The 21,263-nt window shown below is 42.3% G+C and overlaps 1 protein-coding gene across 1 annotated transcript in view; it reads right to left on the reverse strand.

Moving 5' to 3' along the window:
* The window catches only part of LOC138651612 (espin-like), a 263,532-nt gene that overhangs the window by 30,723 nt on the left and 211,546 nt on the right, over nucleotides 1-21,263 (reverse strand). The window contains exon 10 of the mRNA XM_069741931.1: nucleotides 6,465-6,610. Coding sequence (XP_069598032.1) covers nucleotides 6,465-6,610 — 146 coding nt within the window. The remainder of the gene's footprint in view (nucleotides 1-6,464; nucleotides 6,611-21,263) is intronic.

Consider the following 21,263-nt stretch of genomic DNA (forward strand, 5'->3'; position numbering starts at 1 on the left):
TCTTACTGAGGGAAGGAGGTTGTTCGCCAAAATCTCATGATACATGACCCCATCCATCCACTCCGCAATACGGTGCAGTCGTCCTGTCCCCTTTTCAGAAAAGCACTCGCAAAGTATGATATTTCCCCTACCATGCCACCATGCTTCATGGTTGGAATGGTGTTCTTGGGGTTGTACTTATCCTTCTTCTTCCAACAAACATGGCGACTAGCGTTGATACATCGCAAGGCTAGATTATGACATGTAGCCCCACACTGAGGAAGATTAACAGTCATATTGTGTTTCTTCCATTTTCTAATAATTGTGCCAACAGTTGTTGCCTTCTCACCAAGCTTCTTTCTATTTTTCCGTAGCCCATCCCAGCCTTTGCAGGTCTACAATTTCGTCCCCGTTGTCCTTAGACAGCACTTTGGTCTTGGCCATGGTGGAGAGGTTGGAGTGTGATTGAGTGTGGACAGGTGTCTTTTACACAGGTAATGAGTTCAAACAGGTGCCAATAATACAGGTAATGAGTGCAGAGTAGGAGGCTTCTTAAAGGAAAACTAACAGGTCTGTGAGAGACAGAAATCTTGCTAGGTGGTAGGTGATCAAATACTTATTTCATGCAACAACAAAAAAATGCAATTTAATTATGTAGAAATCATACAATGTGGTTTTCTGTTTTTTTTTTATTTTTAGATTCTGTCCCTCACAGTTGAAGTGTACCTACGATAACAATTACAGACCTCTCCATTGTTTGTAGGTGGGAAATCGGCAGTGTGTCAAATACTTATTTTCCCCACTGCATCTATTCAGCTAAAAAATCTCAAAAAAATGGGGGCATCACTCCAAATTTGTATGTTGAAAAATAGATTACAATTGGCTCATGCATGGGCTAATTAAAACACTTTTTTTTCATCTTCTGACTTTGGAGTAATGCCCTCATATTTTGGAGTTTTTTTGTATGTAAAATTTTTGAGTGATAACCTTGGAGGTTTTGCAACCAATCATTTTTGTAAAAAAAAATGTTTTTCTTTCGCCCTTTTTAATGCTCACAATATCAATGGCTTTAGACCTCTACAACTCAAAGCGATGCCCAGGACCAATCTAATCTGTACCCAATATGGATATTACTTATCAGGAGAAAACAAAATAGTTCCTACCTAGGTAATAATAGAATGCTTGTACTCCCATCCTAACAAAGGGCTTCCTATCTGTGCACGCAGGGTGTATGGAAATTCACCACAATGACTAATTTGTGTTTAAAATTGTATTTGATAGAGAAGTCAGATATTCCTCAGAAAAATACAACCACACAATGCTGGCGGCCCGATAATCCTGCAAATAAAATGCCTTCATTCTAGACCACTGGAAATAAAGCGTGTGCTGTCTAGGTTTAGGAACTACATATAGTCCTCAAGAGCCCCCGTAAACATCAGAGAAAAGTTGTCCAAAATGAACAATTTGAAATATAAAGAATGATCGTCAGCAAAATAAACAACTGTTCATTGTGACCGGCGGCCTACCATCAAATGCCTGGTATCACTCAAGAGACCTGTTCATATCTGCCATAAATGAATGGCGATTGATAGACCCTGCCAGCTTATAGTGGGGTCCCCTGGGGTCCTTCGATTTGATAGTAAGAATAGCACTGTTCTTGCCCTCGATGGACCCCTGAAGAAATGTAATGGCTTAGGTGCACACAAGGCCTCAGAGGATTCCTACTGGAGAGGATGAAACTAGGAAAGTGAGAAGACAGTCTTATTCCTGGGAAGAGTTGGGCCAGTACAGGATATACATCAATGCCGACCTTTTTGATCTCTATCTATCTGGTAATTAATCCCATGGTCTTCCTTTGGGCTGATTGCTTGGCACAGACCGGTTGCTAGCGATGTCATGTAACGTGCCCGTAGCAACCAGTCTGTCTGAGATTACTTGGGGCTTCAGGAGGCTTAGCAGCAGCGACATCATAGGTTTCTACATCTCTTGTGTGACATTTCTTCCGTGATAAATGTGGAAGGGAACTTACATAATATATTGAAGTTTGCTCACTATAGATATTTCTCTATATTTCTATTTCTCTTGAAGATACAAGGAACACAACGTAACAAATCAAGACTAACACACTGATATGCATCTAAACATTTCAATTTTCATATAAAATTAGTCTACATAAAAAGATGAATTGCAATGCACATACTGTTCTGTCTTCGACATCTAATCTGTTATATCTGATTATTTGTTTGCATAATGCTGCAGGTCATTTATTAATTTGTCTGTGCTGTTTTGGCTCCCTATAGCGGTCAGTTATGTTTGCGGTCCTATTTTCTGTTTTCTATCTCTTATGTCTTATTCCCTCCCATTTGCTATGCATTGTGGTAGCTCAGCCTCCATGTTCCTTCACTCAGCTGTCAGGAAGGGACTTCTCCATTTTAGTCCCCCTTGGGATTGCATTGCCAGTATGTAGTATGTGTTCAATGGTTAATTTCTGCTCTAATATTAGCCTAGCGTAGTCAATTATATCCCTAGGTCAGTTACTGGCTTTGTAAATGGTCATGCATAATGTACAATATGCGTAGTGTGTATTTCTGCTGTATCATGCACTGATTGTATGCCTTATGATTGTTCACAGCTCCAATATACTAACACATTCAATAAAAGCACAGACTCAACCACAGTCTCCTTATTGGACTCCAGTATAGCGGTTTAGCTGCCTGTATAGCTACATGAGCCTGCCTTGTTTAGTGAGGACAGAACACATACATTACTTATCCTGTACTGATCCTGAGTTACATCCTGTATTATTTTACTAAAGCAGCATTATGGAATATTCTGATGGTGTAGTGCTCCTGGTAAGCAATTTTTGTGGTGCCCCAGGGTCCTGGTTGTCACAGTAGCATTGTTTTCTTCATGGGGAGAGTGATGTTACGCTTGAAGGCAAGAAGGGATAACTGCAACCAGGTATCACAAACATGCAACACATTCACACTCCAGGCCACCAGGGGGAGCTATTGATCCTACTTGCTAGGTGACTCCCCATACAGTACAGACCAAAAGTTTGGACACACCTTCTCATTTAAATATTTTTCTGTATTTTCATGACTATGAACATTGGACATTCACACTGAAGGCATCAAAACAATGAATTTTCACAAATGTGGAATTATATGCTTAAAAAGTGTGAAACAACTGAAATTATGTCTTATACTCTAGGTTCTTCAAAGTAGCCACCTTTTGCTTTGATGACTGCTTTGCACACTCTTGGCATTCTCTTGATGATCTTCAAGAGGTAGTCACCGGGAATCGTCTTCCAACCATCTTGAAGGAGTTCCCATAGATTCTTAGCACTTGTTGGCCGTTTTGCCTTCACGCTGCGGTCCAGCTCACCCCAAACCATCTCGATGGGGTTCAGGTCTGGTGACTGTGGAGGTCAGGTCATCTGGCGTAGCACCCCATCACTCTCCTTCTTGGTCAAATAGCCCTTACACAGCCTGGAGGTGTGTTTGGGGTCATTGTCCTGTTGAAAAATAAATGATGGTCCAACTAAACGCAAACCGGATGGAATAGCATGCTGCTGCAAGATGCTGTGGTAGCCATGCAGGTTCAGTATGCCTTTACTTTTCAATAAATCCCCAACAGTGTCACCAGTAAAGCACCCCCACACCATCACACCTCCTCCTCCATGCTTCACGGTGGGAACCAGGCATGTAGAGTCCATCCGTTCACCTGTTCTGCGTCGCACAAAGACACGGTGGTTGGAACCAAAGATCTCAAATTTGGACTCATCAGACCAAAGCACAGATTTCCACTGGTCTAATGTCCATTCCTTGTGTTCTTTAGCCCAAACAAGTCTCTTCTGCTTGTTGCTTGTCCTTAGCAGTGGTTTCCTAGCGGCTATTTTACCATGAAGGCCTGCTGCACAAAGTCTCCTCCTAACAGTTGTTGTAGAGGTGTGTCTGCTGCTAGAACTCTGTGTGGCATTGACCTGGTCTCTAATCTGAGCTGCTGTTAACCTGCGATTTCTGAGGCTGGTGACTCGGATAAACTTATCCTCAGAAGCAGAGGTGACTCTTAGTCTTCCTTTCCTGGGACGGTCCTCATGTGAGCCAGTTTCTTTGCAGCTTGATGATTTTTGCCACTGCACTTGGGGACACTTTCAAAGTTTTCCCAGTTTTTTGGACTGACTGACCTTCATTTCTTAAAGTAATGATGGCCACTCGTTTTTCTTTACTTAGCTGCTTTTTTCTTGCCATAATACAAATTCTAACAGTGTATTCAGTAGGACTATCAGCTGTGTATCCACCAGACTTCTGCACAACACAACTGATGGTCCCAACCCCATTTATAAGGCAAGAAATCCCACTTGTTAAACCTGACAGGGCACATCTGTGAAGTGAAAACCATTCCCGGTGACTACCTCTTGAAGCTCATCAAGAGAATGCCAAGAGTATGCAAAGCAGTCATCAAAGCAAAAGGTGGCTACTTTGAAGAACCTAGAATATAAGACATAATTTCAGTTGTTTCACACTTTTTTTGTTAAGTATATAATTCCACATGTGTTAATTCATAGTTTTGATGCCTTCAGTGTGAATGTACAATTTCCATAGTCATGAAAATACAGAAAAATCTTTAAATGAGAAGGTGTGTCCAAACTTTTGGTCTGTACTGTGTATATATATATAACTGGTAGTCTGTAGGGAAAGTGAGTTCAGTACCTGCCAGGAAACAGACTGGATCAGTCTGGGCAGCAGAAGGCTTTACGGAGCTGTGTAGCCGCAGTGCAGCAGTTCCTGGAAAGAGATGTTCAGAAAGCCGAATACATTGCAGAGAGTGTGCAGGAGAGCAAAGCACAGGAGAAGATATCAGGGGGAGACCAGCCCCAAGCAGGCTGCCTCCTTCTGAGGCGCAGAAACCAGTGGCCGGAAAACCGAGGATCGTAAGGCCCTCCACGACTTACATCAGAGACCGGCAGGACAGCTGAACTCTACGTTACCTGTCCGACCTAACACCCAGGAAGCACGGTGGCACCCCTCCGAGGCTGGGGCATACTAGAGTCCCTTTAAACAGCCTCAAGCCACCAGTCATACGGGTTATGCCCTATCCTACCCGGAGAACAGAGAGAGAGATAACATCTGTGAGGACCTTATGTGTAGCTTTAAGCAGTAAGGGACTACACCACCACGGCGCTAGAGAAAGGCTTTGATTTCCACCTGAGTAAAGGGACTCCTAACTTGCCTTCAAGCTGGCTGGACCCTGCCTGTCCTGTGATCTGGTGCCCTGGACTGTGGATGCTGAAGTCTTCAGTAAACCAAGGTAAAGAGACTGCAACCCTGTGTACTCATTCTTTACTGCACCTTTCACTATCATCTTCCATCTACACACTGGGAAGCCCTGGGGACATACTTCACCTGTGGGAAGTTATACCATCTAGCTGCCATAACATCACCCCACTGGATCCCTTAAAGCAGCGTCGGTCCCCACTGACCGAATACCACAGGTGGCGTCACGAACATACACTTTATCCCTTTAAAGACCTTTCCCTTTAATGTTGATGCCCAGGGCCACGGACCGGGTTGCTACCGTGACATCCCCCTGTGAACAGCAGGACCCGGTACCGAGTACCCCACAGCCCTGTGGGTGCGTCATGTTCACAAGGTGCCACATGAGAAACTGGGACTGCTGTGAAGGGCTGAACTTAATTCTGTACAATATTAATTATATCACTTTATAAAATGCTGTACATTATATGGTTTTGATTAGCGGCTAGTATTAAGCATAAGGTCACATCAATGTATAAAAAAAGTCAGATTTTCATCAAGCTAAAACGTACAATTTTGTATCTGTTTCGCCATTTGTGTGAAATCTGTTTTATAAATCAGCAGTGAACTAGATTTTCTAGACCAAATACAGCTACCCTAAGTCAATAATTGCAATGTATCTGTAAAAATCAGATGTTACATTCATATAGGATCTAATTGTTTTTCCTGTACCCGTAGACTTGACCGGGTGAGGAAGAGAATATTGCAGGGGAGGGCAGTTCGTTTTTCCCATGACAGATGACTAATATAAAGAATATAGTTCACTAGACTGAGCTTTGTGCAGACACCGAACAAGCAGGAAATGCTGAGATATATATGCTATAATGAGTGCAGAATTGTGAATGCAGCTCTGTATTCAGGCTGTAGTACAAGATTAGTTCAAGTAATGTATTTAGACAATTTTTAGAAGCTCAACTAAGATTGAACATTATTTCCCCTGTGAATGCATCTCTGAAGTATAATACAATCTGTAACTCAGTGATTGAACATTTCCATGCAGATGATATCCATATATAAACTGTGAAACGGTGCTCAAAGTTGGACACTACAGACCATAGCTTAAAATGTCTAAATATCATTCCTACCAGGGGCCTTAATTATAAGCTATCTGTATATTACTTATGTAATAAAATAGAATGAAATATACGCAATGAATGTCACCCGCACATTTGATCCTTGCTGTCCGCTGCCTGAGAAGATGGTTGTTAGACCTTTGCTCTGCGGAGTTGGTTTCAGACTTTTTCCAGCTTTAATTTCGGCCAGCAGCTCAGAGTTGTCTCCTGTTGGGGACATCATGTTGAAGGACTTGGTACCTATGAGACATAATGTTATACTGTTAATCATATAGACAGTTCACTTACGGGTCAAGATGGCAGCAAGAGCTTATGGAAATATCACCTGGTCCCATAATAAAATTTAGACTGAGCACCATCTCCACGGAGAGTTCTGCCAAACGTACTAAGGTCCCAATTCATCATTTGCTTCTTTTTTTTTTTAAGTCACTTTCCTTTTATTTGTCTTGTGGTATTAATTGCCGTTTTTGGTCCCAAACTCATCGAAACAACGCACGCAATGCATGAATTTAGCTCAAAGTTAAAAATGGGGTTTTCTTCCTGTCTCGAACTTTTGACATCAAAAGCCACCAAAAAATGAGTCCAAATTTTGGTGCACTCAAAAATACACCTCGTTGTGTGGAGGAGGGATGACAAGAGTGGACTTGTGCCAAATTTTGCTACTTTTTCAAAGGGTGCTATTGATAAATACATCTGGAGTTACTAGACTCTGACCACAAAGTGCAAAACAAAAAAAAAAATATATAAAATAGACTTTAAAAAAAAAAGGCGCAAATAGAATAATGAATTGGGTGCAAGCTGAAAAAAAGTGCAAAACACAAAAACTAGACAAAAAACAAACGCAACAATGAATTGGGGCCTTAGTCTTTACTAATGTCCGTCATGCCATTTTCATTCCCAATTTTGTGCTAATTCATAATATGTCTGTATGGTTTTCGGACTTGGTAACTTATAGAATTCTATCTGACTGCAGCCACCAGTAGGGGAGCTAATTGTATATGGAGGTACAGACCTACAATTGGACTCAATAGAGCTGTATAAAGGTTTATCCAATGAGTTACTTCTAGTGGTGGCTGCCAGTAGTCACTATGATTCCCACCACTGGCCTCATAACAGCTGGGTATCTTGCCTCTATGGACATTTTATCGCTGACGCAGTCTCATTTATGGTCCAACAATTACAAATCCAGAGGTTAAGCTGGATATCAACATCGTGTCCTTCACGTCACATTAGTGTAATTGCACAAGTCATTTTGAGCCTCTTGATTTATGTTTATGGGGCAGAAGAGAACTATATTATTACACTTTATTTTGCTTTGATCAGTTCCAACCAAATACACATCATGGGGTACAAAAATTAAGGCCGGCAGACCCAAGAGTGAACACAGGGGTGCTGACTATTTTGCCATATGAGGCACAGATAATTCTGATTTTTTAGCTTTAAACTATAAATAGAAGTTTTCACCTTCACTCACTAGAAATGGATATCTTGAAAATGGTGAGAAACTGAATTGCAGAGTACATTAAAAAGTTGCTAAACTTTCTTCACATAAGACGAGACAATGACTTTGAGAAGCTCCTCATACACTTTTTGGCTTTCATCACTCATGACATAAGTCTTTCTAGTTGCTGCTACAGAGATGCATTAAATATGTAACTTCCATTATTTGCGATCCATACAACAGGGCATCCCGCTGTCTCGGATCCTAACAGCAGGTGTAGGCATCTCAATGGTCTGGCATCCATACAGCAGGTGTGGACATTCTGACTGTCTGGGATACATACAGCAGGTGTGGGCATCCTGACTGTCTGGGATCCATACAGCAGGTGTGGGCATCTCAACTATCTGGAATCCATACAGCAGGTGTGGGCATCTCAACTATCTGGGATCCATACAGCAGGTGTGGGCATCTCAACTATCTGGGATCCATACAGCAGGTGTGGGCATCTCAACTATCTGGGACCATTACAGCAGGTGTGGGCATCTCAACTATCTGGGATTCATACAGCAGGTGTGGGCATCTCAACTATCTGGGATCCATACAGCAGGTGTGGGCATCTCAACTATCTGGGATTTATACAGCAGGTGAGGGCATCTCAACTATCTGGGATCCATACAGCAGGTGTGGGCATCTCAACTATCTGGAATCCATACAGCAGGTGTGGGCATCTCAACTATCTGGGATCAATACAGCAGGTGTGGGCATCTCAACTATCTGGGATCCATACAGCAGGTGTGGGCATCTCAACTATCTGGGATCCATACAGCAGGTGTGGGCATCTCAACTATCTGGGACCATTACAGCAGGTGTGGGCATCTCAACTATCTGGGATCCATACAGCAGGTGTGGGCATCTCAACTATCTGGGATCATTACAGCAGGTGTGGGCATTTCAACTATCTGGGATCCATACAGCAGATGTGGGCATCTCAACTATCTGGAATCCACACAGCAGATGTGGGCATCTCAACTATCTGGGATCATTACAACACTTGTGGGCATCTCAACTATCTGGGATCATTACAGCAGGTGTGGGCATCTCAACTATCTGGAATCCATACAGCAGGTGTTGGCATCTCAACTATCTGGGATCCATACAGCAGGTGTGGGCATCTCAACTATCTGGGATCCATACAGCAGGTGTGGGCATCTCAACTATCTGGAATCCATACAGCAGGTGTTGGCATCTCAACTATCTGGGATCCATACAGCAGGTGTGGGCATCTCAACTATCTGGGATCATTACAGCAGGTGTGGGCATCTCAACTATCTGGGATCCATACAGCAGGTGTGGGCATCTCAACTATCTGGAATCCATACAGCAGGTGTGGGCATCAGAACTATCTGGGATCCATACAGCAGGTGTAGGCATCCCAAGTGTCTGGGATCCATATAGCAGGTGTGGGCATCCCGACTGTCTGGCATCCTTACAGCAGGTGTGGGCATCTCGACTGTCTGAGATCCTTACAGTAGGTGTGGGTATCCCGAGTGTCTGGGATCCATACAGCAGATGTGGGCAAACACCTTCTATTCTCTGCAGCTTTTGTTATTGTCATTGTCCATGAGCTGTGGGTGAGGTGTTCCCAAGTGTTACAACACCCGCAGGCTATCCAAAATAATTCACAGCAGACAGCCACCGTTATTTTAGAGGTAGTATATTACTGGTGTGACAGGTGCAAGTCTTTCCTAATCAATATTTAAAATCATCAACAAAAGCCCCTGCGTCATAACAAATCATAATAATAGAACGTGAATATTTAATCTGCAGCATAACAAATCCACCTTGATAAGATAGAAGACATTATATTGTTATGTACATGCACTACAGTGCCAGGAAATAGATGCCAGTGCCAGCAGTTATGTTGTAGGCAGTAGCAATAGAGCCCTGGCTGGTCTAATTATGTGGGGGGTTTCCTGTGTTGCCATATGGTGCCTATGTATTCAACCAATCTGAATTATAAAGTGCTGTTGGCACTGAATATGTTGGCACTATAGAAATAAAAATTATTATTAGCAGTGTAAAAAGGAGAAAATACAGGCCAATAGCAGCCCATGCCATATTACAAAAAAAGGGATGGCCATGGGCACGCAGCCTACTCCTGATGAGTTTTGCAACATACTGCTCCATGTAATCATCCCTATGAGCACTTTTCATGTAGTGCCCCCATTATGGCCATGTAATTAATTGATTGTCATTATGAAAGTGTAACCCAGCAGCTCATTTTACTCTGTTCACATCATGAAGGACTCCTACTTTATGTAGAGGACATATAATGATACCCCAAAGCAAAGCAGATGAGTATTTACAAACTGTGCTACACTTTTCCGGGAATGATACAATGTTAGTACTTTTATTTACAGGACATCTAACAGATTCTTAAGGAATTTCTGTTAAACATAAGACAAGAAAATGCAAAAATATAAAAAATAAATAGGTTTAAATATTTAAATACTACCAAACTCTATTCTATTTGGTTTCACTTTACAACTGATTATGTAGCAGTTAGGGGAGGACTGATAGTGATCCGGACCCCTGGACGTTAATGGTCAAAGGCCCCTTACCAATCTCCATAGCTATGATGCACTCGATTTGAGTTATTAAAATGCATTTAAAGAACACTTTTGGATTTCAAGGTCATGGGCCATATAAATGAGAAAGGGGTAATGGGTTCCCACTTGCCATGCACCCTTAGAACTGCCTAATGGTCAGTCTGCCGAGGAGCACAGGTGTCAGGATTAGTATTATTAATAGAAAGGAACTTGAACTCATCCGAGAGTCCTGAGGTTCTCCCACCAGACCCTCCCTGAAGTCTAGGAGGCCGGAGAACTTCACCCCAAATCTCCACTACATAGATTATATCTAGTAAAAACTACTCCGTCAGCACACATCTAGCTAGCTATGGATCTACATCTATGCATTACACTAGAGAGCCGGTGAGTAAAGCGGGCATATAAAGTCCAATACTTACTCTTTCTTTGCCTGAGAGCTTTCACTTCTAAAAAGGCAGAGAGGGGCACAATGGATGCACACAGGGAGAACCGTAGCAAACAGGATTGGCATGCAAGTCAGTAATGAGCACAGGCGGAAAGGATGAAGGGAAGCATGATTGAGTCGATTTGAAAAGAAACAAATGAGAGGACAAAGAAAGGGGGGGAAAGACCAGTCACATGGAACAGCGTAGGGAAGTGAGAAGAGAGAGTGAAAAATAACAGTTAGAGGGTAAGAAGTCTGAAGAATTTAGGAGAGAAAAAGCTTAAAGTGAATGTGTACCTCAAAAAAGGTCCAAAATTCTGTGGTGATTAATATCCCAGAAATATATAGCAGCCGAAGTACTATTTTGTGACACAGAGCTCCATATAGAGTTATACGACAGCATTCTGGCTGCTTGTCACCACCACTAGGGGGAGCACACTGCATACTTATTATTTTTTACACTGAAAATAGACTGTGTAGTAAGCTCCCTCTAGTGGTGACTACGAGCAGACATTTTTTTTTAACTTTTAGGTCTATGAAATGAATTTCAAGCTCTCTATCAAAAACATGAAGCTACGATATATATTAAAAAAGTAATAAGCTCAGAATTGAGTTCTAGAAACCTGATGAAAAAGTATATAGAACCATCTATTCTGTTACTGGTGAAGTCATAAAGTTACTTAGGGTGTCTGAATTAATCTACAAGTGACTCGCATCAGAGTCCAGCCAAGAGACCATCAATATTACTTATCTCCAACGTATAAGACTAAAGACGATTCACAACTACAACTCCCAGCATGCCCTGAAAACCAAAGGGCAGGAGCAGGCTGTGATTTATAGTTCTGAATCGAGATGGAGATGACAGAGCTTTGATACATTTTCCATTCCTATACTAATTACCTTGTGATGTGTGATAGGTAAATTACCATGTTTCAAAGCTAGAACAAAAAAAAACTTGGGTATTATTATTAGGATGCAGTAACTTTCTTCACCTGAAGATGGCACTATAGTGAGAGATCTCTACACAGGATCATTTGACAGATCGGTTCCTTTAATCAGAATATATGACTGCTAGAATATGACCACACCCAAACTTTGTAAGTAGCTTTTCTTTTTCTTTTAATCAAACACCTTATACTACACCATTAGCAACAATTACGGTTTTACATTGTAATAGTGACAATCATCTTACGTTCCTTGAAAAAGAGAAGAAGCTACAGCCCAGCCCTTATGACAAACCTCAATGTCAACAACCAGTCCTTTACTTAAAGTATGATTAAAAGAGTTAGCACCTTAAAATGCCCTATTATAACACATCCATGTAGATTAAATAGGCCATTATATGACTTTCATCCTGCATTTTCACCATTTTTTTCCTCGGCAGCCCCTCTCTCTTAATTTGCAGTTAATTCTGAACAGGTGGGCAGAGACTACCGGATTATCGCTCCCCTTCTTAGTTAAGCAAAAAGGGATGTATTCCTGTTCTTTAGTCCTCAGTTAGTACTTAGAGAAAAGCAGCAGCATGGAGAGAATTTCATAGCAGTACTGAGCTGTGAGGATGTGAATTCAGCTTTGAGGTGAGGTAAAATACTTGTCAGAGAGCTCAGCACAATCTTTCTGTGTTTGTCTCAGTCTGTTTTCTCACTCTGCACCTCACTTCATCTCTCCTTCCCCTTGATTATAACGGAATTTGTAATAGGACACCTCATCGTGTTGGCAGATCGTCTTTTCTTGAGGAAGATGGAATCCATCTTTTTTTCCAAAGTGGATGATACGTTCAGGAGGCAGGGAGGTGAAGAAGTGTCTCATAAGTGGAGAAAATATCATATTTTCCCACTAAGATATATCGCCAGGTTTCTTACATTTCCATTAACTCTAGATTTATGCCAGGTTTGTTGAAAGTACAGTTTCCATTTAATAAAGTCTGTAAAGTTTGAAGGACAACCTGTTCTATGAGTTAGAGCCTGCTGGAAAGTAGTTGGTCGTCATTGATTCAACAGCTCAAATCTCTAGTAAGCAGTTAATATTGAAAAGGGAAGCTGCAGGCATTTGCACACTTTTTCTGCAGTGGCCACTACATGAGAAATGTGGTACCACAGGTGCCCATACAAATGAATGGTCAAACACGTACATCCCCAATTCCCCAAAAGTTGGGACGCTGCGGAAAATGTAAAGAAAACAAGAATGCAATGATTTGGAAATCTCATAGATCACAGATCAGGAGTTATAAGTTAGAAATTGTTCCTACTTTTTTGGAAAAAAAAGTCACTGATTTAGAAATTGATGGCCGCAACACATCTCAAAAATGTTGGAACATGGTTAACAAAATTCTGAAAAGTCAGTGGTTCTGATGGCTAACTGCTGGAGCATCAATTTTCAATTAACTCACATGAAGGGGCATAAAAGGAGCATGTTAGAGAGGCAGAGTCTCACAGAAGCAAAGATGGTCGGAGGTTCACCAATCTGTGAACAACTGCATCAAAAAATTGGGGAAAAAGTTTAAAAAATGTTCCTCACCATAAAATTGCAAAGACTTTGTATATCTCACCATCTACAACACATAATATAACCAGAAGCACATGGGCTACTTGCACATTGAACAAGTCTGTAGGAACCTGTTAACACACCACCAAGAAACTTGAAGACACAAAAGAGCACAGTGAGGTCAAAAATACTCTGTTGTTCCATCCAGCATGTCCACATGGATATTCCCTCTCTGAACCCTGCTTATACAGGTACTATACAGATGATCAGGTTTTTAAATACATCAGATAGGGATTACATACATTAGGTAGGACTGCTCTATATGGGTATACCTTGACGATTGGTGGAGCAGCTTAGTATACATTTTTTGCAAAAAACCGTATCAACTAAATACCCTGTTTTTTCCATCTTTTGACTAGCACTTGCTTATTACTGTGATTTTTTTTACAACAGCGTATTTTTGACCTCACTGTGCTTTTTTGTGTCTTCAACACATAATATAATCATTCAGAGATTCTGGAGAAATTCATGTGCAGAAAGGACATGGCCGACGGTCAATATTGGATGCTATACTATGCTCAGGCAGCACTGGCAAGAGCGCTTCTTGTTTATCTCTTTATCTCTCTCAAGTCTATTCCGGGGAAGGCCTTGAATATTTCAGTAAGACAATTCTATACCATGTACCGCATCCATCACAACAGCATCGCTCTGCAGAAGAAGAGTTTGGGTGGTGAATCGGCCGCCCGCGGTCCAGACCTTTCACCAAAAGAAAACATTTGGCGCATTATGAAATGAGTGGCTAAGACCCCGGACTGTGGATCAGCGAGAGTCCTACATCAGACAAGAATGGGACAACGTTCTTCTCCCGCAACTCCAGCAATTGTCTCCTCACTTCCCAGACTGGTGAAAAAAAGAAGAGGGGATGCTCCACAATCGTAGACATGGCACTTTCCCAACATTTTTGAGATGTGTTGCTACCATCAATTTCTATCTGTGAGCTGAACACAAACTTCCAAACGAATGTTTGATGTAAAATACCAGAGGCGTCAAATGCCCAGTAGAGTTCAGACACTTTAATTCACTGTTCACAATATTAGCAAACCCGGGTTTGTGACAAGCATTGGCTCTCTAGAAGTTTTCAGCATGCAAATGTAAATACGAATGTTCTCCTTCACTGACAACAAGAAGTTATCTAGCATGGGGTCTCAGAACTTTGTATGTTACAGTCATTAAGCTTTATTTACAAAAAAGCAGAAATCATTTTATCGCTGTATTTTTTTGCATATGGCAATAGCTTTTACATAGGACTTTATTAAATAGTGTGCACCAAATACACTCTAGATTAATCACTATGTACTTAACGTGTTTGTTCCTTACCACCCTCGGGCACTAATCTTCCCACTCTGCAATTAGTAAACCCAAATAGAAAAAAACCTACAGGACCAAGATAAACAAACCTAACACATAAACTATATACAGTCCAAACTTCTAAAAGAATTGTTCCTGCAATAATCTGCAAGGAATAATAATCTGCACGTAATTTCTGAACAAGAGGCAACACTGAACACAGGAGAAAGCACTTTTTCAGAAGATGACCTTCTAGCCAAAGACCTCCATCTAGGCCAGACCTGGGCAAACTGTGACCAGAGACAGTCGAAGAGCTGAAACAGTGCCCAACAGCTGAAACAGTGCCCAACAAGCTGCGCCATGCCCTTGCCCTCCGTTTGTCCACCGCCTGTCACTGGGTTTCAGACAGTGGTGAATACATTGGTAGAGGATGGAGCCGCCTGTTCCATCTTCCAGCAATCAGCGTGTGAGAGATGGCAGATGAGATGGCGCCACTTCATTGCGTCAGCCGTGTATTGAGTCAGTACACAGGAGACAGGAGCAGAGCACCGGGGAACGAGAACAAGGTGAGTATGTGCTGTTGTTGGGTTTTCTTCATGTGTATGAGATATTTGTATGTATATGGGAAACTATCTGGGGGCTCATGCTATATATAGGGAGCTAATATTGTATATTGTGGGCTCTGTGGGAGCTCATCTATATAGGGAGGCTGTGTGGGGCTCATAATGTACAGTATATAAGAGGCTAGGTGGGGACCCACTGTATATAGGAGGCTATGTGTGGGTTCATGTATATAGGAGGCTATGTGGGACTCATACTGTATGTAAGATGTTATGTGGGGCTCATGCTGTATATTAGAGGCTATGTGGGGACTCATACTGTATATAGGAGGCTATATGGGGGCTCATGGTATATAGTTATGTGGGGACTCATACTGTATATGGAGCTCATATGGTATATAGTTATGTGGGGCTCATGCTGTATATTAGAGGCTATGTGGGGACTCATACTGTATATAGGAGGCTACATGGGGGCTCATGTTATATAGTTATGTGGGGACTCATACTGTATATAGGAGGCTATATGGGGGCTCATATGGTATATAGTTATGGGGGGCTCATACTGTATATAGGAGGCTATATGGGGCTTATACTGCATATAGAGAGGCTATGTGGGGACTCATACTGTATATAGGAGGCTATATGGAGGCTCATATGGTATACCATTATGTGGGGCTCATGCTGTATATTAGAGGCTATGTGGGGCTCATACTGTATACAGGAGGCTATGTGGGGACTCATACTGTATATAGAAGGCTATATGGGGGCTCATATGGTATATAGTTATGGGGGGCTCATACTGTATATAGGAGGCTATATGGGGCTTATACTGCATATAGAGAGGCTATGTGGGGACTCATACTGTATATAGGAGGCTATATGGAGGCTCATATGGTATACCATTATGTGGGGCTCATGCTGTATATTGCAGGCTATGTGGGGCTCATACTGTATATAGGAGGCTATGTGGGGACTCATACTGTATATAGAAGGCTATATGGGGGCTCATATGGTATATAGTTATGTGGGGGCTAATACTGTATATAGGAGGCTATATGGGGGCTCATATGGTATATGATAATGTGGAGCTCATGCTGTATATTGGAGGCTATGTGGGGCTCATACTGTATATAGGAGGTTATGTGGGGACTCATCTATATACATAATTGTGTAAGGGTCACTTCCGTCTGTCTGTCTGTCCTTCTGTCACGGTTATTCATTCGCTGATTGGTCTCGGCAGCTGCCTGTCATGGCTGCCGCGACCAATCAGCGACGGGCACAGTCCGATTAGTCCCTCCCCTACTCCCCTGCACTCACTGCCCGGCGCCCGCTCCGTAATCCCCTCCACTCACCGCTCACACAGGGTTAATGGCAGCGGTAACGGCCCGCGGTGTAACGCACTCCGTTACCGCTGCTATTAACCCTGTGTCCCCAACAATTTACTATTGATGCTGCCTATGCAGCATCAATAGTAAAAAAAGGTCATGTCAAAAATAATAATAAAAAACAAAAAACCTGCCATACTCACCCTCCGCCGCCTTTCCCGCTCCTCTGGACGCTCCCGGTACCGTGCCATTGCAAGCGGCAGCTTCCGGTCCCAGGGCTGGTGTGCGGCAAGGACCTGCCATGACGTTACGGTCATGTGACCGCGACGTCATCATAGGTCCTGCTCACACCAGCCCTGGGAGCGGAAGCTGGCGCTTGCAATGGAGCGATGACCGGTCCCGGGAGTGTGGCGATGAGCGGGAAAGGCGGCGGAGGGTGAGTATAGCAGGACTTCAACGGGCCTTCGGAAGGTGAGTATATGTTTATTTGTTTTTTAAGTCTCTATACTACGTGGCTCTGTGCTGGGCAATATACTACGTGACTGGGCAATATACTATGTGACTGGGCAATATACTATGTGGCTGGGCAATATACTATGTGGCTGGACAATATACTCAGTTGCTGGGAAATATACTATGTGACTGGGCAATATACTATGTAGCTGGGCAATATACTACGTCGCTGTGCAATATACTACATGACTGGGCAATATACTACGTTACTGGGCAATATACTACGTGACTGGGCAATATACTGCGTGACTGGGCAATATACTACGTCGCTGGGCAATATACTACGCGACTGGGCAATATACTACGTGGCTGTGCAATATACTACGTGACTGGGAAATATACTACGTGACTGGGCAATATACTACGTGGCTGTGCAACATACTACGTGGCTGGGCAATATACTACGTGACTGGGCAATATACTACGTGGCTGTGCAACATACTACGTGGCTGGGCAATATACTACGTGACTGGGCAATATACTACGCGGCTGGGCAATATACTACGTGACTGGGAAATATACTACATGGCTGGGCAATATACTACGTGACTGGGCAATATACTACGCGACTGGGCAATATACTACGTGGCTGTGCAACATACTACGTGGCTGGGCAATATACTACGTGACTGGGCAATATACTACGTGGCTGGGCAATATACTACGTGACTGGGAAATATACTACGTGGCTGGGCAATATACTACGTGGCTGGGCAATATACTGCGTGACTGGGCAATATACTACGTCGCTGGGCAATATACTACGTGACTGGGCAATATACTACGTGACTGGGCAATAGACTACGTGACTGGGCAATATACTGCGTGACTGGGCAATATACTACGTCGCTGGGCAATATACTACGTGACTGGGCAATATACTACGTGACTGGGCAATAGACTACATGGACATGCATATTCTAGAATACCCGATGCGTTAGAATCAGGCCACCATCTAGTACTGTATATAAGAGGCTATATGAGGGCTCATATGGTAATGGTATATAGTTATGTGGGGCTCATACTGTATATAGGAGGCTACATAATTCAGCTCAGTAGTAAATGATACAATAGTAATATTGTAAATGAATAAATATGTAATAAATATAAAAAGATTAGTCTAAAATTAATCTAAATGTTAATCTTAATATTGAGCAGAATTCATTTCAGCCTATTGGTTCGGCCTCCACAACAGTCACAGTCTGTCATGTGGCCACTGGGGAAAATGAATTCTCCACCCCTGATTTAGGTGATCAACAAAGGTCTGGCTCCTGGAACCTTCAAGAATCAATGCTGCTACAGGGGAAATGTAGTATTACCTGCAGCTCATATAAATGAGTGTAATACCAGACCAGCTTTCGGCCTATGTCAGGACTCGGAGTACATTTGGGATTGTGCCGGAACCATTCCTGGCTCATACATGGATAGTGTTCACATAAACTTGTGTTCACGTTGCGTTTCAGCCCTACGTTTGCCATATATCCTGGCAAAGCAAATCTACCGGGCTCCATTCCACCCTGACGGAAGTTACAAGAATGTCCTTTTGACCTCCGTCAGGGTGGAATATAATGGCATACTTTGTTTTACTTACTGTATTGCTTTACATTCATAGCCTAGTAGGATTTTCTATGTAATGGCACGCAGCAAAATAAGATATAACGAGCTGAATGCTTTTTTCGTTTACAATGGGGCGTACGCTTTTTTTCTTCCAAATTCGGGAGGAAAATGGAGTGCGTCTTATAACCCGAAGCGAGTTTACGGTAGAGCGGGGTCATAGGAGGCAGAGTTGCTGCTTCAGGAGGCCGGTGGCGGCAGGAGTGTAGAGATGTTCCGGTGTCTGGGGCTCTTTAGATGTCAGCGCCAGTGAGCGGAGTCCCCTTTCCCATTCAGTTCCCTATGGTGGAGTTTGACAAAATGGCCGCTGGAGTCGGCGCATGCGCAGATCAAGATCTCAGGAAACGAGATCTCATTCTGCACGAGCGCCGCCTTTGGTGGTCATTTTCCAGAAGCCCATCATAGGGAGCTGACTGGGAAAGGGGACTCTGCTCACTGGCGCTGACATCTAATGAGTACCCAGACACCGCTGCAATGCCTCACTCATGCCGTCACCACCGGCCTCTTGAAACAGCAACCTCTTGTAATCCAGCCCAATCACCGCCACCCCCAGGTAAGCTACCGTTAAAATGGATTATAAAGACGCACACCCATTTTATTTATTAAAATTTTTTTCCAAAATTTGGAGTGCGTCCTATAATCTGCAAAATACGGTATATTCACCATCACCACCTAAGATCTTGCATGTTTTTTTGTTTTTGTCAAAACACAAGTATCGCTAAGACCACAACCAAACAAAACAAATATTAGCAAAAGCAACAACTTATGGCCTAAGGAAATGAACAGTGATGTAGAACAAAGATGACTCAGCCTCTGTCCCTTATTGATTTTTTCTCTCATCTGCCATTGTTAGAATTGCAGGCAAACGTTAGAAAAGCCAAGATAATAAATATAGAACAAAAGGATTTATATATATATGAAAATTTTTTTTTTTTTAAAAAGACAAATGTAAGCTCTTCATTTGCAATTATCAATATGGTATCGGTATGAGGTCCTACCCAGCACAGTGTCACTCTTGTCGTGCAGTTTAGCCTCATATTAACCCCATCCACTGATCTGGGACACATAGATCTGGATGGCAACGTGTAAGGGCTTGGAGTCCTTTGCAATCGCACTGGCTTCTTCATGCTGTTAGGAAGTGGAAGCCCCTTTATCATATATACTAACAGCAGTAAACCTCTTTATAGGGGTGTTCAGAAATCAATATTGATTTTCATCCTAAATGCCCCGCTATTTATTTTTAACAAAATAGTTTTTCTGATGTAGTTTAATAAAAAAAAATCCCTACCCTTTCCGTTCTAATCTGACTGCTTTATTTTTATTTTTTTCCGCCTATTTCCGTTTCGATGACGCTTTGAGAATTTCCAGTGCATGCTGGGATATTCGTCATAATGGGTCAGGGGGCGCATTGTTCAGTAAAGGGCTGAACTAGTGCCTGCCGTACTGAGCATGTGTTAGTTGTCAATTACAATGCTATTCTTTTTAGTCCACATTAACAGTGCATTCCCTTGAAGATTCTAATCAGAAGTCATGATCGGTCAAGAGAGTGCACTGTTAGCATGCATTGTAAGGAGAGAACACGGCAAGCAGGGACAAGTCCCACTCAAAAAAATAACACCTGTTTCAGGGGCAAAGCTGGTCTCTGCTGTCTTTGCTTGTTGTGTTCTCTTTTTAAAATGCGCATTGACAGTGCGCTCTCTTGCCAGCTCGTGACTTCTCATTAGAACCGGTGAGGAAGCGCACTGTCACTGTGCACGGAGAATAATGTTGCACAGTAAGAAGGAAGATTACATTGAGCATACATCGGAATTGACAACCCGACGCCTTGTTTAAGGGTGGGGCCAGAGGTTGTGGCAGTGATCGCATCCCTTAGACCACCTGATGACATCCTGTTGGAGTATACCAGCATGCACTAGGAATTCTCAAACAGAGCATCATCACATTGAAAATAGGTAAAAATAAAATAAAGTAGTTAGAATAAAGAAGGGCAGGGACTTTTTAATCAAACCACATTAGAAAAAATATATTATTAAATTAAATAGACATTTAGGATGAAAATCAATATTAGTTTCAGACTACATCTTTAATAGATTAACAGATCCTTTCTTTGACAGAGGAGGTACAGAAAATTAATGGCCCTGACTTCCTATAGCACTTTTTCAATGACTATACTACACTGACAGTAAGACACAATAAAAGGTACATTCTCTATTAAGAGGCAGGTAAACAAGACATAAATCAAGTTATTACAAGAAGCACATAGGAGATAAATAATCAAACAACATCAGCCAAAAAAGGTAAGATGTGTCTCCAAGGGTCAAGTTAGGTGGATATTATAAGTCACCATGCAGAACCTACCTAGTGGGCAGTATTACTGTAGCTATGTCCTTCCCACGCTTTATGGAGCACATAAACAATTATTATGCAATAGGTGGCGACACTGAGCAACAAAAGGTGTAAAAAGCAGTTGCAATAGTAAGAGATGCTATTTTTGAAAAATTCTTTACCACTCGATATTTAAACTTTTTTTTTGTAAAAGTGTTAAAATTGACCGTGAACTATCTTGTTTCTATTGC

The sequence above is a fragment of the Ranitomeya imitator genome, chromosome 10 (assembly GCF_032444005.1).
Source record: "Ranitomeya imitator isolate aRanImi1 chromosome 10, aRanImi1.pri, whole genome shotgun sequence".
Classification (NCBI taxonomy): Eukaryota; Metazoa; Chordata; class Amphibia; order Anura; family Dendrobatidae; genus Ranitomeya; species Ranitomeya imitator.